Source organism: Aulonocara stuartgranti, assembly GCF_965226115.1.
Source record: "Aulonocara stuartgranti genome assembly, chromosome: 13".
NCBI classification, from domain to species: Eukaryota; Metazoa; Chordata; class Actinopteri; order Cichliformes; family Cichlidae; genus Aulonocara; species Aulonocara stuartgranti.
The window spans coordinates 21,034,430-21,051,552 of record NC_138949.1 but is presented as its reverse complement, the minus strand read 5'-3'; the positions used below and the strand labels follow the sequence as shown (position 1 = coordinate 21,051,552).

At 40.1% G+C, this 17,123-nt stretch overlaps 1 protein-coding gene across 4 annotated transcripts in view; it reads right to left on the bottom strand.

Moving 5' to 3' along the window:
• Positions 1-17,123, bottom strand: part of col17a1b (collagen, type XVII, alpha 1b) — a 24,499-nt gene extending 7,376 nt beyond the window's left edge. The window contains exons 1-36 of one of the 4 annotated variants that reach the window (XM_082556774.1): positions 16,716-17,123; positions 15,462-15,515; positions 13,365-13,415; positions 13,109-13,219; positions 11,698-11,997; positions 11,537-11,593; positions 11,417-11,452; positions 11,243-11,293; positions 10,047-10,193; positions 8,964-9,521; positions 8,387-8,470; positions 8,234-8,296; positions 7,987-8,142; positions 7,652-7,744; positions 7,511-7,555; positions 7,279-7,422; positions 5,327-5,839; positions 5,174-5,224; positions 4,901-4,927; positions 3,685-3,747; positions 3,485-3,589; positions 3,329-3,391; positions 2,703-2,738; positions 2,515-2,568; positions 2,383-2,418; positions 2,266-2,301; positions 2,097-2,159; positions 1,795-1,830; positions 1,547-1,618; positions 1,435-1,461; positions 1,290-1,325; positions 1,164-1,199; positions 997-1,080; positions 854-889; positions 678-770; positions 251-331 (exon numbers count right to left, since the gene is read on the bottom strand). In XM_082556774.1, the coding sequence (XP_082412900.1) occupies positions 251-331; positions 678-770; positions 854-889; positions 997-1,080; positions 1,164-1,199; positions 1,290-1,325; positions 1,435-1,461; positions 1,547-1,618; positions 1,795-1,830; positions 2,097-2,159; positions 2,266-2,301; positions 2,383-2,418; positions 2,515-2,568; positions 2,703-2,738; positions 3,329-3,391; positions 3,485-3,589; positions 3,685-3,747; positions 4,901-4,927; positions 5,174-5,224; positions 5,327-5,839; positions 7,279-7,422; positions 7,511-7,555; positions 7,652-7,744; positions 7,987-8,142; positions 8,234-8,296; positions 8,387-8,470; positions 8,964-9,521; positions 10,047-10,193; positions 11,243-11,293; positions 11,417-11,452; positions 11,537-11,593; positions 11,698-11,997; positions 13,109-13,219; positions 13,365-13,415; positions 15,462-15,504 (3,487 nt within the window). In that variant the 5' untranslated portion in view covers positions 15,505-15,515; positions 16,716-17,123. The remainder of the gene's footprint in view (positions 1-250; positions 332-677; positions 771-853; positions 890-996; positions 1,081-1,163; positions 1,200-1,289; positions 1,326-1,434; positions 1,462-1,546; positions 1,619-1,794; positions 1,831-2,096; positions 2,160-2,265; positions 2,302-2,382; positions 2,419-2,514; positions 2,569-2,702; positions 2,739-3,328; positions 3,392-3,484; positions 3,590-3,684; positions 3,748-4,900; positions 4,928-5,173; positions 5,225-5,326; positions 5,840-7,278; positions 7,423-7,510; positions 7,556-7,651; positions 7,745-7,986; positions 8,143-8,233; positions 8,297-8,386; positions 8,471-8,963; positions 9,522-10,046; positions 10,194-11,242; positions 11,294-11,416; positions 11,453-11,536; positions 11,594-11,697; positions 11,998-13,108; positions 13,220-13,364; positions 13,416-15,461; positions 15,516-16,715) is intronic. The other 3 variants (XM_082556775.1, XM_082556776.1, XM_082556777.1) reach the window with 3 other exon arrangements.

Below are 17,123 nucleotides of genomic sequence, written 5' to 3'. Positions count from 1 at the left end.
TAAAAAACATTTTCAAATGACTCAGTAGGTATTTTTCATTGTGTCAAACAAATCCCACACAACTTTTAAAGATGTTACCTGTTATTATGTCTATAATGTTATAGAACAACTGTATTGATTGACTAGTCTAGACTACAGTAAGTGTTCCTGGGGCTTTGGGCTCTTTAGACTTTATCCTCTCCTCTGTGCGCCTTAGAACAATGTGAAGATGTGCTGGAAACTTCTACTAAATATAAAATGTGTTATCTACCTGGACGTCCTGGAGGCCCAGGTGGACCCGGTGGGCCGGGTGGGCCAGACTGTGCCAAACCTCCATTTTCACGAAACAGCCCTGAAGCACAAACAAAAACAAGTTTATTAAAGAGAAGTGGCAAATACTGAATAATGGCTACTATCAAAGTAATGCTAACTCAAGTGGGGGACAGGTTAAAGTAAAAAATGTGATTCTGTAGTGGTAGTAAAACAGTTAAAAAAGTTAGCATTGGCCACCAAACTCTGATACAATATAGATAGATAGATAGATAGATAGATAGATAGATAGATAGATAGATAGATAGATAGATAGATAGATAGATAGATAGATAGATAGATAGATAGATAGATAGATAGATAGATAGATAGATAGATAGATAGATAGATAGATAGATAGATAGATAGATTCATTCAAAAGTACTCACTGTCTGTTCTGCTTGAAGAAACCGTCTCACTCTTACTCAAGGATAGTTCTGATTCTCCCACGTCTCCCTTTTCTCCTCTGTCACCTTTAGGACCTGAAAAGGCAAACATTTAGGGTTTTAATCTGAATCTGAAAGGAAAATTCAAGTTGAGAACAAGAAAAACCACAATGACGTACCAGGTTGGCCAGGCAGACCAGCAGGGCCGATGGGACCTGAGGAGGTAAATTGAAGATAAAAAAAACAAAACATTAATGCTGGTACTATAATTCAGCGATGAAATGAATGTCCAACTATTTTTTTGGGCTATCAAGCGTCAGACCTGATAATCCTGGAGCCCCAGGGGGACCAGGAGGACCAGCAGGCCCAGGTGCTCCTGGGATGCCAACAGCAGTGGAGCCAGCTGCTAAATGTATGTGATTATCAGATGTCAAATTCTTGTCTTTATCAGGAGTCTGTTAAAATATACATTTCATGATGTTCTGTTACCTGCATTGATGATGCGTCCTGGTGCACCAGTGTCACCTTAAACAGACATGCAGATCTCACGTTAAGGTGTTAAAGTCATAATCAACAGCACAAAAAAAACTTGCAGGCAGACATACGCAGCTGTACCTTTGGTGCCGGGTTGTCCTGGATTTCCTGGTATCCCTAAAATACAATTTAAGTACATCATCAGTGTGGTCAGCATTCAAAAGTGTCACCCCCAGAGAATTAATAATATGCTACAACAGGAGAGGTATTAATGGCACAGTCATACCTGGTGGTCCTTGAAGTCCAGGTGTTCCTACAGAAGGAAAATATTATGAATATATTTCTGAATATATGTAGCAGATTTATTATCTGCTAATGTGTTAGAGCAGCAACCTTACCTGGAAGTCCATTATCCCCAGGAGGCCCAGCAGGACCTCTGAGTCCAGGAGGCCCAGCTGGTCCTTGGTCACCTGGGCCCAAGGAATAGCATTAGGATTTATTTATTTTGATGTATTTTTATTTTAATTATTCTATTTTACACTTGTGTGAAATAAATGTATTAATTCTACCTATATCTGTTCTATATTCTTATTTAAATAATATGTAAATTAGTGCAAATGCAGTGCTTATATGATGAGTTATTCACCTCTTGATCCCTTTGCGCCATCTTGTCCAGAAAGTCCTGATGGGCAAAAAGCAGAAAATATTTTATATTTAATTTATCTAAAACATAAACGCATATGCTGCTGACTTAATAACAAGTCTTAGCTACAGACAGAGGAAGCCTTATGAGCAGACTCCTCTTTGACAGAGAATGTTGTTTCATGCTCCTGCAGGTTCTAAACAACCACATGAAACACCAGGAGGCAGTCGAGCACAGTACCACAGTCCGAGTGTCTGAGAATCTATTAGAATCTACTATCCGAGGTTAGACATCCTCTGACTCACCCACTGATCCTTTGGAGCCTTTTTCTCCAGCTGGCCCGGGCGGACCTGGTAAACCGGATTCACCTGAGAAGTCAGACAACTCGATCAGAAAATTAAGAGACTGAACGGAGTTTAAAACATGCTAATTTTGCATCTACAAATCCAGTTTCAATTACAAAGCTGTGCTGACCTTGTGCACCTCTGGGACCTTTGTCACCAGTGTCACCTGAAATAAACAATGAATTAAACTCTGATCAACAAGCCCAACACAGGGTCCTTTAAAATCCTGACAGGATGTACAACAAACCTTTAAGTCCCTGGAATCCAGCAAGCCCTCTATCACCTGCAGAGTAAGAAAAAGATGTTATAATATATCAAAAAATAAATAATTTAACTATGAATTTCACACTATTTAGCAGGTGAGTAGTGTGAAACCCACCTTTAGCCCCAGGAGGCCCTGATTCGCCACGGAAACCTTGAAGACCTGGTTGACCTATCACAAAGCAGTTCATGTTAAAGGCCAGGAATGAAGTTAAAACACTAATGATGCTATTTTCAGCTGGTGCTAAATACATTTTGTGGTAAATTCCGCTAAGCAAGTAGATGAATTCGATTTAATGCACTAACCTGGTGGCCCAGAAAGTCCAGACAGCCCCTGTGCACCTGAAAGAATAATTAGCAATTAATAATTATAACAGCATTTGGACAAAAATAAGAATTTAAAAACTGTTTTGATTCACATTGGCACTTTAGGAAAGCTTGAGCTTTCTTTCTTTCATTACACTGAGAAATCAAAATTGCTCTAAAGTGACACAGATGTAAAATAAATGAATAAGTAAATAAATAACTGTAGTGAAAAAAACAACAACTTTTTTCCAGTGTTTTCTAAACCAAAGCTTTCTAAGTGTTTTGGTAACGCTATTTGGAAAAACAGGAAAGACATATGAGTTTAATTATGCATGAAGTCACAAATAAAACATATTTCTGGAGAGTATGAATAAAAATAAAGCAATGATAGGCCATTCTTTGTTTGTTTTGTTTTTTTTTTGATAAGTAATGTCAGCTGAAAAATTGCATCTTGAGGCTGTATTCATAAACTGACTCTATACTGCCACCTGCTGCTGCAAACGGTACAGACACCACGAGGGATTAAATGCTTGTCATCTCATAAATGGCTCAATAAGGAGGCATTCATAGATGTTTTTGTTTGTTTGTTTACTTGAACTTGAAAGCTCCATCTTTACTGATCTCACCTTTTGGTCCAGGGGGGCCGATAGGTCCTACAGGCCCAGGAACCCCAGGATCTCCATGAGCACCTGCAGAAGCCAAACATAAAAGATCTTGTAGTGACAAACTGTTTGCGAGTCAAGCTGGACGAGGTCTTTGATTGCTCTGAGTATGAACCATACCTCTGTCGCCTTTAATTCCAAAGCCTGGAGGTCCTGGCTCACCTCTCGGGCCAACTGGGCCCTCACGACCTCTGAGACCCGGTGGCCCCTCAGCTCCATGTTCACCTGATCACACATAAAGCACAGAGATGATCAGTGGCTCTAACTCAGCTGAGCAGCTACATCATGAATTCAATTTTAACTTGAAATGTTTTGTGTACCTTGAGTTCCTTTTTGTCCTTTGGGACCTTCGGGGCCTGAATGTCCCATCGCACCTGGAGGACCTGAAGTCACAGTCACAGTGAGTAAAAATGGCGTCACAATACCACACAGTAATTCTAAGAAAAATATAAAATAATGTGATGACTAGCATCCGATACCAATGCTGATACTGACACTGACATTTGGAGGTATTTTAAATCCACTTTTCCAGTGTTTCGGCTGAAATGTTTTTGTTTCAGACACACGACACACAAACAGATCTCTGTAACACTTGTCGATCCATTTTCACCCTGCCCAAATCTACTCAGATCAGCTTGTGTTGTGTGCCAAACACGCTGACAACAGGAAAATTGTAACCCGCCCTCTGGTGGACAAACTATTGTATCTAACGTTAATGGTCCTAACATGGTTGAAGTGTGTTTTACAGTTTTTTACAGACGCTAGGACACATTTCCCAATACTTAGGTCACTTTTGCAAAACACTTCACACAATCCTCCTAACTGACCGTCAGCTTGGCAAAGCAGTTCATTTCACATTCAAAATGCACTACAACTACCAAAATACTTCATTCAGGTCTCAAATAAACTCATTCTTCCAGAACACTAGCAAAGGTTGACAGCCGGCAAACACACTTCGTCACCCACAAAACAATGACCTAAAAAACACTAACAACATGTAGCATTACACAGTGTTTTCTTGTGTAATCTCATCTACAATGAGAATCAGCTGTGGCTGGTTAAACTGCATTTTTAGATTGGAAATATGTTTCAATAAAATATTGCTGTTGGATTTTGCTGTCTTTTCAAGTTTTGCATTGTATTATTGTTTTGGCCATAAGTTTAACAGTTTTGAAAACAGTATGTAAGCACATGCAAAATGTCCTGTACGTACAAAGATTTTTGGCAGTTGTTGTGTCTGAGTGAGAAGATAATTCATGAAATTTGAGAGATGTGGTCATTGAATGCATTTTGTGCCAAAACAATGATAACTGGTCCTCAGTTTAGCCCACATAGACTTCTGTTGTGCTCACTGTGTGAGGAGTTTTGCAAACGTGACCTAAGTATTGAGAAATGTGTCCTAGCGTCTGTAAAAAACTGTAACTGCTGTTATAAATGCTGATACTGATAGATCAGCACACAGATAATATCAGCCTGAAAACAAATTGGGTGGGCTGTAGTGATTAATAAATGAAAATGTAAGTCATCGTTACTCACCTGGGATGCCAGGGAAACCGGGATCTCCTATAAAAAATAAAACACAAGAGAAATAAGAGCAGAAAAATGGAGCAGGACTTCACCCGAAATACTCCAAAAAGAAAATATTTTGGTCAGTAAGAGATACTGCTGTTAAACCTTTAGTTCCAGGGTCGCATAAAAAGAGTAGGAAAATAAACATTCTTAAAATTTTAAATGACATGCAGCTGATTTTGATTACCTCAAGAACATTATAGTTTTAGATGTAATTATATAAACTTTTTTATATTTTACCTTTAGGCCCAGGCAATCCTCTCTCTCCCTGTACTGAGGACGCTAAAGTAGCTGAAAAAGGAAAACAATTACATGAATGTAGTGCATGATATGTAAATATGTATGTGTGCGTGTGTGTGTGTGTGTGTGTGTGTGTGTGTGTGTGTGTGGTACCTTTGAATGCCTGCGACTGCATTTCAGCCCTTAACATGTGCTGGATGGCCAGCTGAAGAGCAGCAGAATCTATGTGTCCTCCACTCACGCTGATCCTGAGGTCAGTGCCAGTACCGGCACCACTAGCAGAACCGGTAACCCCAACTCGTTGACCGGTACCAGCAGCATCAACTCTACCACTTTGACTTGTACCAGCACTCCCGACGCTGCTGCTTCCACTACTGCTGGAGCTCCCACTGGAACTGGTACCAGCTCCAACACCAGAAGTACCAGTAGACCCTCCAATGCCATTACCACCTGCGCTGACATCACTTGTGGAAATCTGAACTTGTGTCCTGGATCCTGAACTTCCACCTCCTCCACCCACGCCTATGGTGTTGTCAGTGCCCATACCTCCACCATCCACATAAGTGTTGATATCATTGGAAGACAGCCGACTGGTGTGGGCGCCAGCGACCGATGACGCAGCTTCCAGGGTCGCCACTCGACTCTTCAGCTTTCTCACATCCTCAGCTGAGAAAAAGACAGGCAGATGTTTCCACCGTAAGTAAAAAATTCTTATTTACAGCTTCTCAAATATAAAGTGTTATCTTTCTTTTTCTCTTCTGTAGACTAAACACTTAACATCAGATGACTCCGTGATGAAAGTACTATGATGTTTTAGCTGTGGTCTAAAAATCTAAAATGTAACATATTTACTTGCTCATATTTGTAGTAAATGTGAGCACAAGTATAGAACGGGATTCTTGCAGCTTCCCTTTGTGGGAGCCTCCAAGCCCGAGGAAAAAAAAATCCAGTGGATAAGAGCCCAAAACTGCAGTTCCCCTAGAGGCCACTTGAGGCTGCCTCCAAAAGCATGTAAGTGCTCTTTGACTTCCATGTTAAGATGCTGTTGAACTATACAACATTTAAAGTATGTTTACAGCCTGATAGAAGAAGCATTTTTGGTTACTGTTGGCGGTTTCCCGTTCCATACTACCTGTACTGGGGTCTTAGACAGTGTTTGTGGTGTTGGTGCTATTTGAAGTGTTTTAGTGGAGCTGTATGATCTACAACGTGGCTTTCTGGGTGGTACAGACCATCCCAGAAGTTTGTGCTTCAGTTATGATGACTTGTACAATTTAACAGATTATTTAGCCCTCCAACTTCATACCAGGATGAAGGAGGAAATGCAGATTTTAGAAAGAAATGAATGAACTGTAATATGGCACTTAAGCCTCAGTTTCTAAACTATATATGGAATACTGGAACAATTAAAAGCAATAAAAAGGCTATTATTTATCCAGACATACAGAGTCAAATTTTTATTTTTCCTTTGTTTTCAAGGGACATAAAAATGAAGTGTATATCCTCTCAAACTCTGCTGTTGCTTCACAGTCTAAGACTGAGAGTGAAGACTCGTAAATTCATTTGTGTTCCCCTCAGAACATATTTAACTTAACATATAACTAAGCTATAAGTTATAACATATGTATTGAACTGAATGATGAAAAACAGACGTTTATCAGTTCACAGACTCTGAGCAGGCTGTGGATGCTTCAGTGTAAGTTGCAAATGTATTTTCAGGTTCTTGACATCACATTTTTATCAGGGTAAATCCACAACAACAACTCTCGTGCTACAGGCAAAGCAAACTCGAGTCTCTGATGTCATCCAGCAACGATTTCCAGAGCTGGTCTGTAGACAATGAATGAATGCCAGACTTTATGGGGGTGGGACGGCATTAAGAGATCATATTTCCAGGGAGAGAATTACATTTATTGTTTCTCAGCTCAATAGTGGAGACTAGTCTATAAAGGCTGAAACACTTTTTATTGGTTAAAAAACAGTCACTCTCTGATCCTTCACAGCACAGCAGCTTTAGAAACTGGCCCTTCAGACTCCTGAGGTTTTATCTTATCTGTGGCCTTTGGGGTGGGGGACTCTCATAAGGCTGCACAGTTCAATCTTACCCAGAGCAATGAGGCCAAACAGGAGTCCCAGCAAGAGCAGGGAGAGAAGGAGAAGGCCCAGCAGCCACTTCCACCAGGAGCAACAGGAGTCCGAACAACAGCATAGTCCTCCGCCTCCGAAGATGCCGCTGTCCCTGTGAATCTCTGCAGAAAGAGTGACGAGTTCAATCCAACATTAAATTTTCAGTACACTGTCAATTAACTCCTCAATATTTATGTCGATGAAACTTACCTGCATAGGTGGCTTTGTCTTTCATTACAACTCCAGATGAACCATCTGTGCAAGAAATAAACCAACATCACCAATTTTTTGTTATTGTTGTTGTTTTCTTGTAAATCAGTCACATTGGAGATGCTTTTAAGATGCTCTCACAGTAAGAGTTGCCAGTCTCTGCCTTCAGTTGGGCCGTTTCACCGTAGCTCGAAATAAGCTTCTCCTTCTTTATCGAGTCTCCTGACAGTGACCCTGTGAAAACAGAAAAAGCACCCATTTTATGTATTTATTTATTTTTTCTTAAGGAACTAAACTGAAAACATACAATGACAAACTGTAACAGACAATCAGCTTCTAAAGGAGTTTAAATTATAACCAAAAAACGAATAAAAAACAGTGCAATTAAATACATGTCAGACCAATTCCCGATTAAAACTCTAAGGAAAGTTGAGGAACTTGTATGCCCAGTAGGTGGCGCTGAGTGTGAGGCTCACCTCCTCCTACATGAATGCCGCTGCTGGTAAACTGCTTGCCGGTGTCTTTTGCCAAAATGAGCATATCTGTCTCCCTTTTGGCTGGAACGTTTTCTTTTTCAGAAACCACGAACTTATAGTCTTTCTTATAGGCGTCATCAGTTTGGGATCTAGTGGCTGATAAAAGACAAACCACCAGGAATTAATCTTGTTCAGCCTTTGATTATTTTTATCAGATTCAGGGGGATTTAAACTGTTGCAGACTTACCCGTAGAGACTCCAGTGCTGATGCCGCTGCCACCGTTGGTCACGTTCTTCTGAACACCATATCCTGTAAATACAAACGCATAGATGAATATGTAAGAAAGACACAATTTTGAAATGAGGGGAAAAAAAGAGGATAGAAAAAAGGTTTTCTTACCTCCCAGGTTAGCATTTACGTTGGCTCCACTGGTGGTGAGCACACTGGCCGAAGTGGGTGCCAGGTTATTCTGAAAGCCGTAAACTAGAAAATATAGATGCAGAGATTTGATTAAGTAACTACCAATTATTTCACACTGGAGGAAAGTCACAGTGGAGAAAGGAAGCATCCTTCATTTCCATTTATGGCCCCAGAGTAGTTTTACAACTTGACTATGCTAACCAGCCAGAATAGGGAAGAAAGACTTAACTGGAGTTTGTGCAATTTATTTTGTTTTTTCAGGGAAAAGAATTACACTGACTATGGAAAAGTATCAAAAACTCACAAAAACTCATGCATCAAATATGGAAAATACTTCCAAGGTTTTTCTGAGAATATATAATATTCAAATTCAACACTATGGACCATCAGGATGGGCATGATGACATCTGCTGATTTCTAATATAAGACTTATCATAGTGTACCTGTTTCCTTGTTCAGATGTTTGTTTATATGTAAGCATGTGTAGATATGGAGCATAATAAATGCATGTGTAGTGACAACATATCCATGTATATCCAGGAACATTTGGTCTCACCTGACAGGGATGATGGAGAGGTGGGGATGACTGGTGCCAAGCCTGCAGCCATGTTGTTGGCGCTGACCTGCCCACTTTGGTATGTGTAGCTGCTGGTGTTGCCAGCAATGACTGTAGTGGAGGAGGATGGCAGAGTGGAGGTGGACCAGGAGAAAGTGGGGAACACCGTGGAGTCCAGAGTGTCATATTGACCTGATCTTACAGTGGTGTCATACTGCACTGATCTCACACCAGTATCATACTGTCCTGATCTCACACCAGTATCATACTGTCCTGATTTCAGACTACCATCATACTGCACTGATCTCACACCAGTATCATACTGTCCTGATTTCAGACTACCATCATACTGTAATGACCTCACACCAGTATCATACTGTCCTGATTTCAGACTACCATCATACTGAATTGATTTGACGCCAGTATCATACTTGTCTGTGATATCATACTGGCTTGATTTATCAAGCTTTCCATTTGTCAGGCCGGTATCATACAGTCCTGATAAATCAATGGTGTTGAACCCAGGTGATCTCACACCAGAGCCAAAAGAACTTGAAACTGCAGGAGAGAAAAGACACAAAGACAAACATTTTAAATGTGTCTCTAGTTTTCACTTTTCTCCACTTTGTGTCTGTGATGTGCAGCTCAGGCGGCAGTGCGTTGTCCTGTAGTTTGGTCAGTAGCCCCCCACTGTCTGTGTTATACTGAACCATAATTGGCCTCTGATGCATCCATCAGAGTGTGAGTGTGCGTGTGACAGTTAAAAAGAGCTTAAAGACATAGTATGAATGTGTGTGAGAAAAGGTAAAACCAATATATAAGAGTCTATTAAACAGTTTAACCCCTTATAACCTGTTTCCACATTCAGACTAAATCTATATATTGGACACAACTTGACAACTAACTTTATTGCACATTAATATACATTTTTATTAATGTTATTTTTTCCCTCTTTATTCCATATTAAGATTTCCTGTGACACCTCTCTAATATATAATGACTTTTTAATAAACCCTGACTATTTTGACAAGATGTTCTTCTACGTGAATCTCCAACGCTAAAGGGTTTAGCACTGTAGTATACCTGACTGAGAGGCCACTGAGATGGTCTTGGTCTCCACGCTGGCCTTTTTAGGGACAGGCAGGGTGATGGAGGCACTGGAGGAGCGAGTGGGGCTGACGCTGCTAGAGCGTCCCTTCAGCAGCTTCTTCACGTCATCCAACTCTGTCCCTGCAGAACCACAAACGCACAAACAAATGCAACAATGCAGCACATCTCAGATACTGTTTCATCTTGAATTTGAACTAGAAACTCAACAGCAGAAACTGTTAGAAGTTTATGGCTAAAAGGAATCCTAAAAACAGAAGACTGTAATTTTGCAAGAGGCAAACACAAAAAACACTTTTTAAAGAAAATTTAACATTTTGTCTTAATATTTATTCTTCATTTAGTTTGGTTAGTTGGGGGTATGTGTCCTCTGAAAATATTAGTTAATCTCCGTTTGTCATAAAACAGGTATAATCAATCATATAAATATCTAACATGTACTCATGCAATAATCTCACAGTGTAAAAGTGGCCATGATTTATTGTTTTGAAAGTATTTTTATTTGTAATATTTCTGCGAGTGATAATAGCTGCAAAACCTACAAAAGAAGAGACTTACACTCCACTTCTGAGAGTTACGGTCTTGTTTTTGTTTTATTATATTTAGTAAAAGTGCTTTCTCCACCACTACACACGACGTACCGTGGCAGGCTGAGGGGGCCAAAGGTGGCACAGAGTGACTAACTCTTAAAAAATGTGGATTAAATAACAGCACTTATGGACTTCAATCAGCAGGGGGAGCGATGATCATCTGTTCAGCTCTAACTCTGCACCGTTTTGGTCTAAAATGGGACTTACTGCAAACAGTGAGTCATGTGTGCCGTTGCTACCACCAAAACTCTGCCCCATAACCTTTTCTCCACATGGCTACAGTGCAAACAAAGGCACAGTCCCCACTGTTTAAACCTCCCCTCGTCTCTTTTTGCTGATGTATATGTTCTGTTTTGGAGAACTAACTGCAACACGTGTTACAAATTAGAATTTTATAGACTCGCATGTGAGAAGTGGAACGTAATATAAATCTGATCCACATGATTCAAAAGAGACACCCCATAGTAAAAAGTCTTTCACTATGCAAGTGGTTCTTTGAATGAATGTACTCAGGAACAGGACAAAATGAGAAAAAGTTCTGAGAACTTGCATAACAGCAGCAAATGGATTGAGAGGTCTTACATCTGCAGGGAGTGGGGGAGGCACTTTGCAATCTGACTCTGATCTCGCTTTCTGGAAAAAAAATCACAACACACAATGGACAATGGAATCCTCATTTAATAAAATAAATAAATAAATAACAATTCAGAGTCAGATGGTGCAGAAATAATGAGGGGAGGAGCTATTATTAAATACCTCTGCTTTCGCTTCTCCCTCTTGTGGCACCAGAGCCTGAAAGAAAAACAGAGACACATGTTTAGGGTAAAACAGGAGAGATATTGTGCAATGAGAACATTGATAAGCCTTTTCACTTACAATAGTTTCCATAATCTTTGCGAGTAAATTCTGGAGAGGAATTAGCACTGGAACTCCCTAGAAGAAAGCACAATGGTTGAGCAGGAGTATAAACAGCACCCTTGAGTTGTGCCAGTTTCCTTCACTCTCTGATGCCAACTGTTTTATTAACAGGATCTCACCATCATAGCCCCCTGAGCGGCTGGATATGTGCTTCCTCTCCCGGAAAGCTGGCGACAGGCCTCCTGATGAGCCAGCAGTCTGCGTCCTCCTGGCACCGCCCGACAAGCTGGACCGGACCTTGGACGCGGAGCTCACGAGATAACTGCCTCCGCTGCCTCCACCTCCTCCTCCTCCTGTGGCAATTCCAAAGCTTTCTCCATCTATGTAGGTCCCACCTCCCTCACCCCCTCCTGAGGAGTCTCCGCCGAGGTAGATTCCCGAGGAGGAGCTGTAGCTCCCGGTGTTCACACCTACAGAAGCTGGAAGGATGATTTCCAAAATTATTTATGATTTCACAGAACTCTTCAGTCATGATTGGACTAATATGACCAGGAAGTAGTAACTAAGTCCCTTTTCTCAGCTGTAAATTTAAGATAGTGCCATTTTACATGAGTATTTACAGCTTCTGCTCCGCCACATCTCAGAAAAACTGAACATACTGGAAATACTACATAGCACACAGAAAATATATAGTGATGATCCATTTTAAAGTCCCACTTACTGGAAAATATTCCTGAGAAACCTCCACAGAAGATGCTACATAAGATAATCGTTTTTATTTAATAAAAACTGCTGTTTCTAAAAAGAAAAGTAAATGATTTCCTGTGGCAAGTGTACATTAGCAGCTAAAACAGATCCACTGAAACTCCTGAACGTGTTTACCTGCAGAATATGATTAATGTTATACAGATTCTGCAGATAACACTCGCATTGCCACACGTTCAGCTGACCAGTTGTGCAAAACTTGAAACACTTGAAACAGGCTCAGTTATTTAATTTGGTTTTTCTGTACAGTCCACAAACTGTACAGAAACTAAATTAGAGTACTGATAGTTACTTTACAACAAGAGGAACTCCTGTTTTAGTGTGTGAAAACATCCAGATCTGTCATTTTTACATTAAACCCTGGTTTAACTTATTCATTCAATTCAATAAAAAAGTTCCCCATAAATATTGCACAAAAATAGTCATTTCTAATTAAAAACCTGCTAAATAACTAAAAGAAGTAAAGTATTTCCCTATGCCATGCTGTGGAGCAGAAGTATATAGTAGCATGAAACCATAACATCTAAGTAAGTATCTTTACTGAGATTGGAGCTAAAAGTTAAATACAGTAACCGTTTCCCTCTGGCACCCGAAAAATAACGTTTCAGTAAACCAGCTCCACCTCAGCCTCCTTTAATAGTAATGCTCTCCGCTGTATCTTAGTGCATCAATAATGACGTCAGAGCTACTTTCAAGAAATAAAATATTCCTGCCTGGATGCAAAAAACTAGAATCTGTCTTTTGTAATTCGGGTTAAAAATGTGACATTCAGCATCTCAAAACAAAACTGCAGCTTCCTCATTTTAAGTGGAAAGTTGCTCTCACATGAAGAAAAGTAAGTTCCACTGCTGCTGTTCTGGGTTAAGACATTCTTCTCCAAGCCCAGCCCTCCAGCACTGCTGGACATATTCCTGTGATTTGATCCGCTGGTTCCCTCTAGCAACGAAGACACACAGCAAAACACAAGAAGCAGTTACTCATCGGGAACTTCCTTTAGAACTATAATTACTCTTATTTCTTTTTTTGTTTTTAGTTTGCTGACAACAATTAAGGCAAACATGGCTAGACCAAAGAGACTCACTTGGTGGGAGAGATGTCAGTCTGGTTGTGGAGGTTATGGTTTCTGTGACAACTGATGAAAAGGAAACAATAATTACTACTGTGCACACAGTATTTGATTCCATATAGGTATAACACTGAGAGTTATTACAGCAAACTACACTTTTTTTTGTTGTAAAAAAACTGAAAATGTACTTTTTTTGCCAGTATATTATCTGTTTTTTATGTAATAGACAGGATGACATAATGGAATAACAGAAAACAGATCACATAACAACAGAAAAATAACAGAAATGATCAGAATAAAAATAAATATGAAAAGAATAAACAAATAAACAGAAATAACATGTTATTGTGTGTAGACTCATCTTGACACTTATTGTTATTGTTATTGTTTTTATACTATAACTAAAGACTAGGGGTTAGGAGAGAGGATTACAAAACTGTTATAGCACATTAATAACAATTTTTGGAGAGCAAGGTTGGTCGATGTCCTCCTACAACTGTTTTTTAAATTTAATGAAATTTAATGAAATGAACAATTTCTAACCATAGTGAATTGATGTGATTGCTTACGAACATTAACAGGCATACAAATGAAAACTTCACTCTGACTATTAATGATTTTGACAACCATCTAAAAATGCAAAATGCTAGTCTTAATAGTGCCTCATAGTTTTTTAATAGAGTATTAACTGATCTATTAAACACTATTAAAGTTCTAGTTGCAACCTTGAAGCCTTTAATAACAGGTGACTTGCAATTACCTGGTTCTAAAACAACCAAGTGCCAGGTTAAGGTCATCGGGTTGGGTGGTTTCCCGTAAAATCAAATCAAACTCAAGTCTTGCGTTTAAATAAAGCTAAAGTATCAAATGAGGACATCTGACATGTCAAGTTTTTCAATGTTTTGATTCTTACTGACAAAAACGCCCCTACCAAAAATTTCACAAGCATCTTGAGGTCTTAATTTGCAGATTGCTGACCCTGTGATTGCTATCACAATGCGCAACAGGAGAATAACAACTAAATCACCTCCAGGAACGAGCCGGACCCTACGCCCTGTGACCGCGTTTTCTTTATGAATTTTCAGTCCCAACTTGGATTCACACTTTCTGACAAGTTCTGACTGTAATCAAAGACTTTGTCCTCAGGTCAGCCTGAGCCTTCATGCTCATCATATATGTAGGCATGAATTACAAGAACATTAAATAAAGATTGCATAAATTATGGGTGCAGATAAATTTGATGTTAATAACACCCCTGTTCCAGCAGGAGGCAAGTTGTTCTCCTGCAGCAGCCTGTTGAGTTTTGCTGGCATCAGCTATAGATTATAAAAATTCCTTTAATTTCATGCTGGCTTCTCGTTCGTGTCTTCCTCCTTTCATCTCCTCCTCTTCCCTCCTGCTTTCCTTCCCTTTTAGGGGTTTATGTCTGTTTTAGGCCTGTTATGCTCCTGCTGCCGATGCTCCTCGACTCTGGCAAAGCCTCGAACACATTCTAACCACTGGTTATGAAATGTGTTAAATAAATAAAGTTCAGCAGATTTGCTTTAAAAGTGATCAATAAAACAAGAGGACAGCGTGTCTGATTCTCTCGGCAATGGTCAAACTTATGATCCGGGCCTGCTTGACCTCTCCGCCCTGTGTCAGAAGCTGTTAGGCCGCGATGAGCTCTGCTTTAACATTTAGCTATGACTACTGAAGGGAAACCCAGAGGATGACTTACACTGTGATGAGCAATGGAAAGTGAGACCAGTGAAGGCATGCAGTGATGTTAGTGATAATAAGACCCCCCAGAGAGAGAGAGAGACAAAACCACCACCAAGGAAAGGAGGACGCTATTTAAAACCGTGTAGCAACAAAGTATTTTTGAGCCTCTACACCAATCTGTCTTTAAACCCTCAAATAAGAAATCACTTTATGAGGTCTGTGAAAATGGGACGCTGAGATTCTGAATGAAATCCAATTCAAATAGAACAAAAACTGTCTGTGGCAGTTAGTTTTTGTTTAATGTGTGTCTATTTTGGGTGAATCAAGCCTTTATTTTGGGATTTAATGGTGGCTTTGTCTATCTGTACTGCCATTCCAAAAACTTCGGAGGAAATCCAGAAATCTCACCCTTTTCTTCTGAGAAGTCCATCTGCCTTGTTAACTCGTCCATCCCATTTTAATCTGGTGAGATGATGATAAAATGTTGACCACAGTCATGTATATTCAGAGCCGTCTGCTTATTTCTTAACTGTGGTTAGATAGTATTTTAGCTAACATCTAATGAAAAAAAAGACAAAATTGTTCTCCCAGGAATGATCTGGGTTAAAGATCAGGCTGCTTGTTTACTGCATGTATTTGATACTTCATCCCAGCTGAAACACAAAATGTCATCACACCAGTCTTCCTGATTGTATTTTTTAAAACCACCATATGGTTTCCCCTTCCACTAACAGCAGACAGGCAGAACATATGCAACAAGAGCACACATTTACCTCTATGTGAACAGAGGACACCACAGAAAAGCATCATCTATAGCTTTCAGCAGACTTTCTATTTACTTTTGTTTCTTTGACGAGCAAACTCACAAAGGAACAAAGGAGTCTGGTGGATCACCGCTCAGCTCTGAAAAACCATCCTCTCACCACACCCTGCCAGCCAACTAAGGGCATTTAACTGCATGTGCTTCATCTACACTCAGGTTATTTAGAAACAGCAATGCAGAGAAACTTCATAAGATGCCCTTTTTGTTACTTTTCTCCTGTACCACGTGGTGCTGAAACCACAGCTTCTACCTGTGCCCAGTAACACATTTATGCTGTTTTTACTGCTGTGAGAAAAGTTAATAGTGAAGATATTTCTCCCAATAAATCCACTCCTTGTTATCCTTTTAGCTTGAAGCTTGTAAAAAAAAAAAACAAAAAACAGTTACTTATCATAGGCTGTAACTGATCTGAGCAGCAAATATAGGCACATGTCAGTTAAAGCGTGATGCTCCAGAAAGGCCGGAGCCACTGGTATATTTAGACGGATCTAAATAGCACAGCAAAAGGAGAATGTGTAAAACTATCCTGAGATCACTATAACCGAAAAATGATCCCCAAAAAACCCCTCCAATGGATTGTACATACAAGCCAAGAAGTATGTGCGGAGAACTTTGAAGACTATAACAATTCCAACCTATAAACACCCAAAAAAAGATTGACAGCCCATCAGCAAACTCCCAGAGCGCAGTTAGTGCAGAGATGCAGCAGCCAGGTGGGAAGAAACATCCGCAACATCCACCTTAAACAACTTTCCCCTTCTCCCCCCACCCCCTTTAAAGTCTCCAAGTTATTTCAGAGCACTGCATTGTAACAAAACAAAACAAAAAGAAATCCATACCTTCAGCCACTTCCAACAAGTACCGATCAAATACGGATTTCTCCCAGGATGGAGCGACTGATCCACCACCGGAGGAACAATGTGTTTATGTGAAGCTGACGCGTCGTGCGGGGATGTTCTTAAAGTCCTCGATCCTATTGTGTCTTTTCGCTCAACTTTCCCAGGCAAGTAAAAACAGAGATTTTGGCACCGGTCCCAGCCGCGCCCATCAGCTTTGCAGGCAGGTGTGGCAGACGGCACGAAAAGCTGAATTTGAAGAAGAAGAAGAAGAAGAAGAAGAAAAGAGCGCCCGAGGGAACCAATTAAGTTGTCAGACTCAGCCTAACAGGCACAGATACTCGACAGTGAAAAGGAAAAGTGATGAACTCCTCCTGCTGCTGCTACTGCTCAGCGCTTTAGCCTTACTTT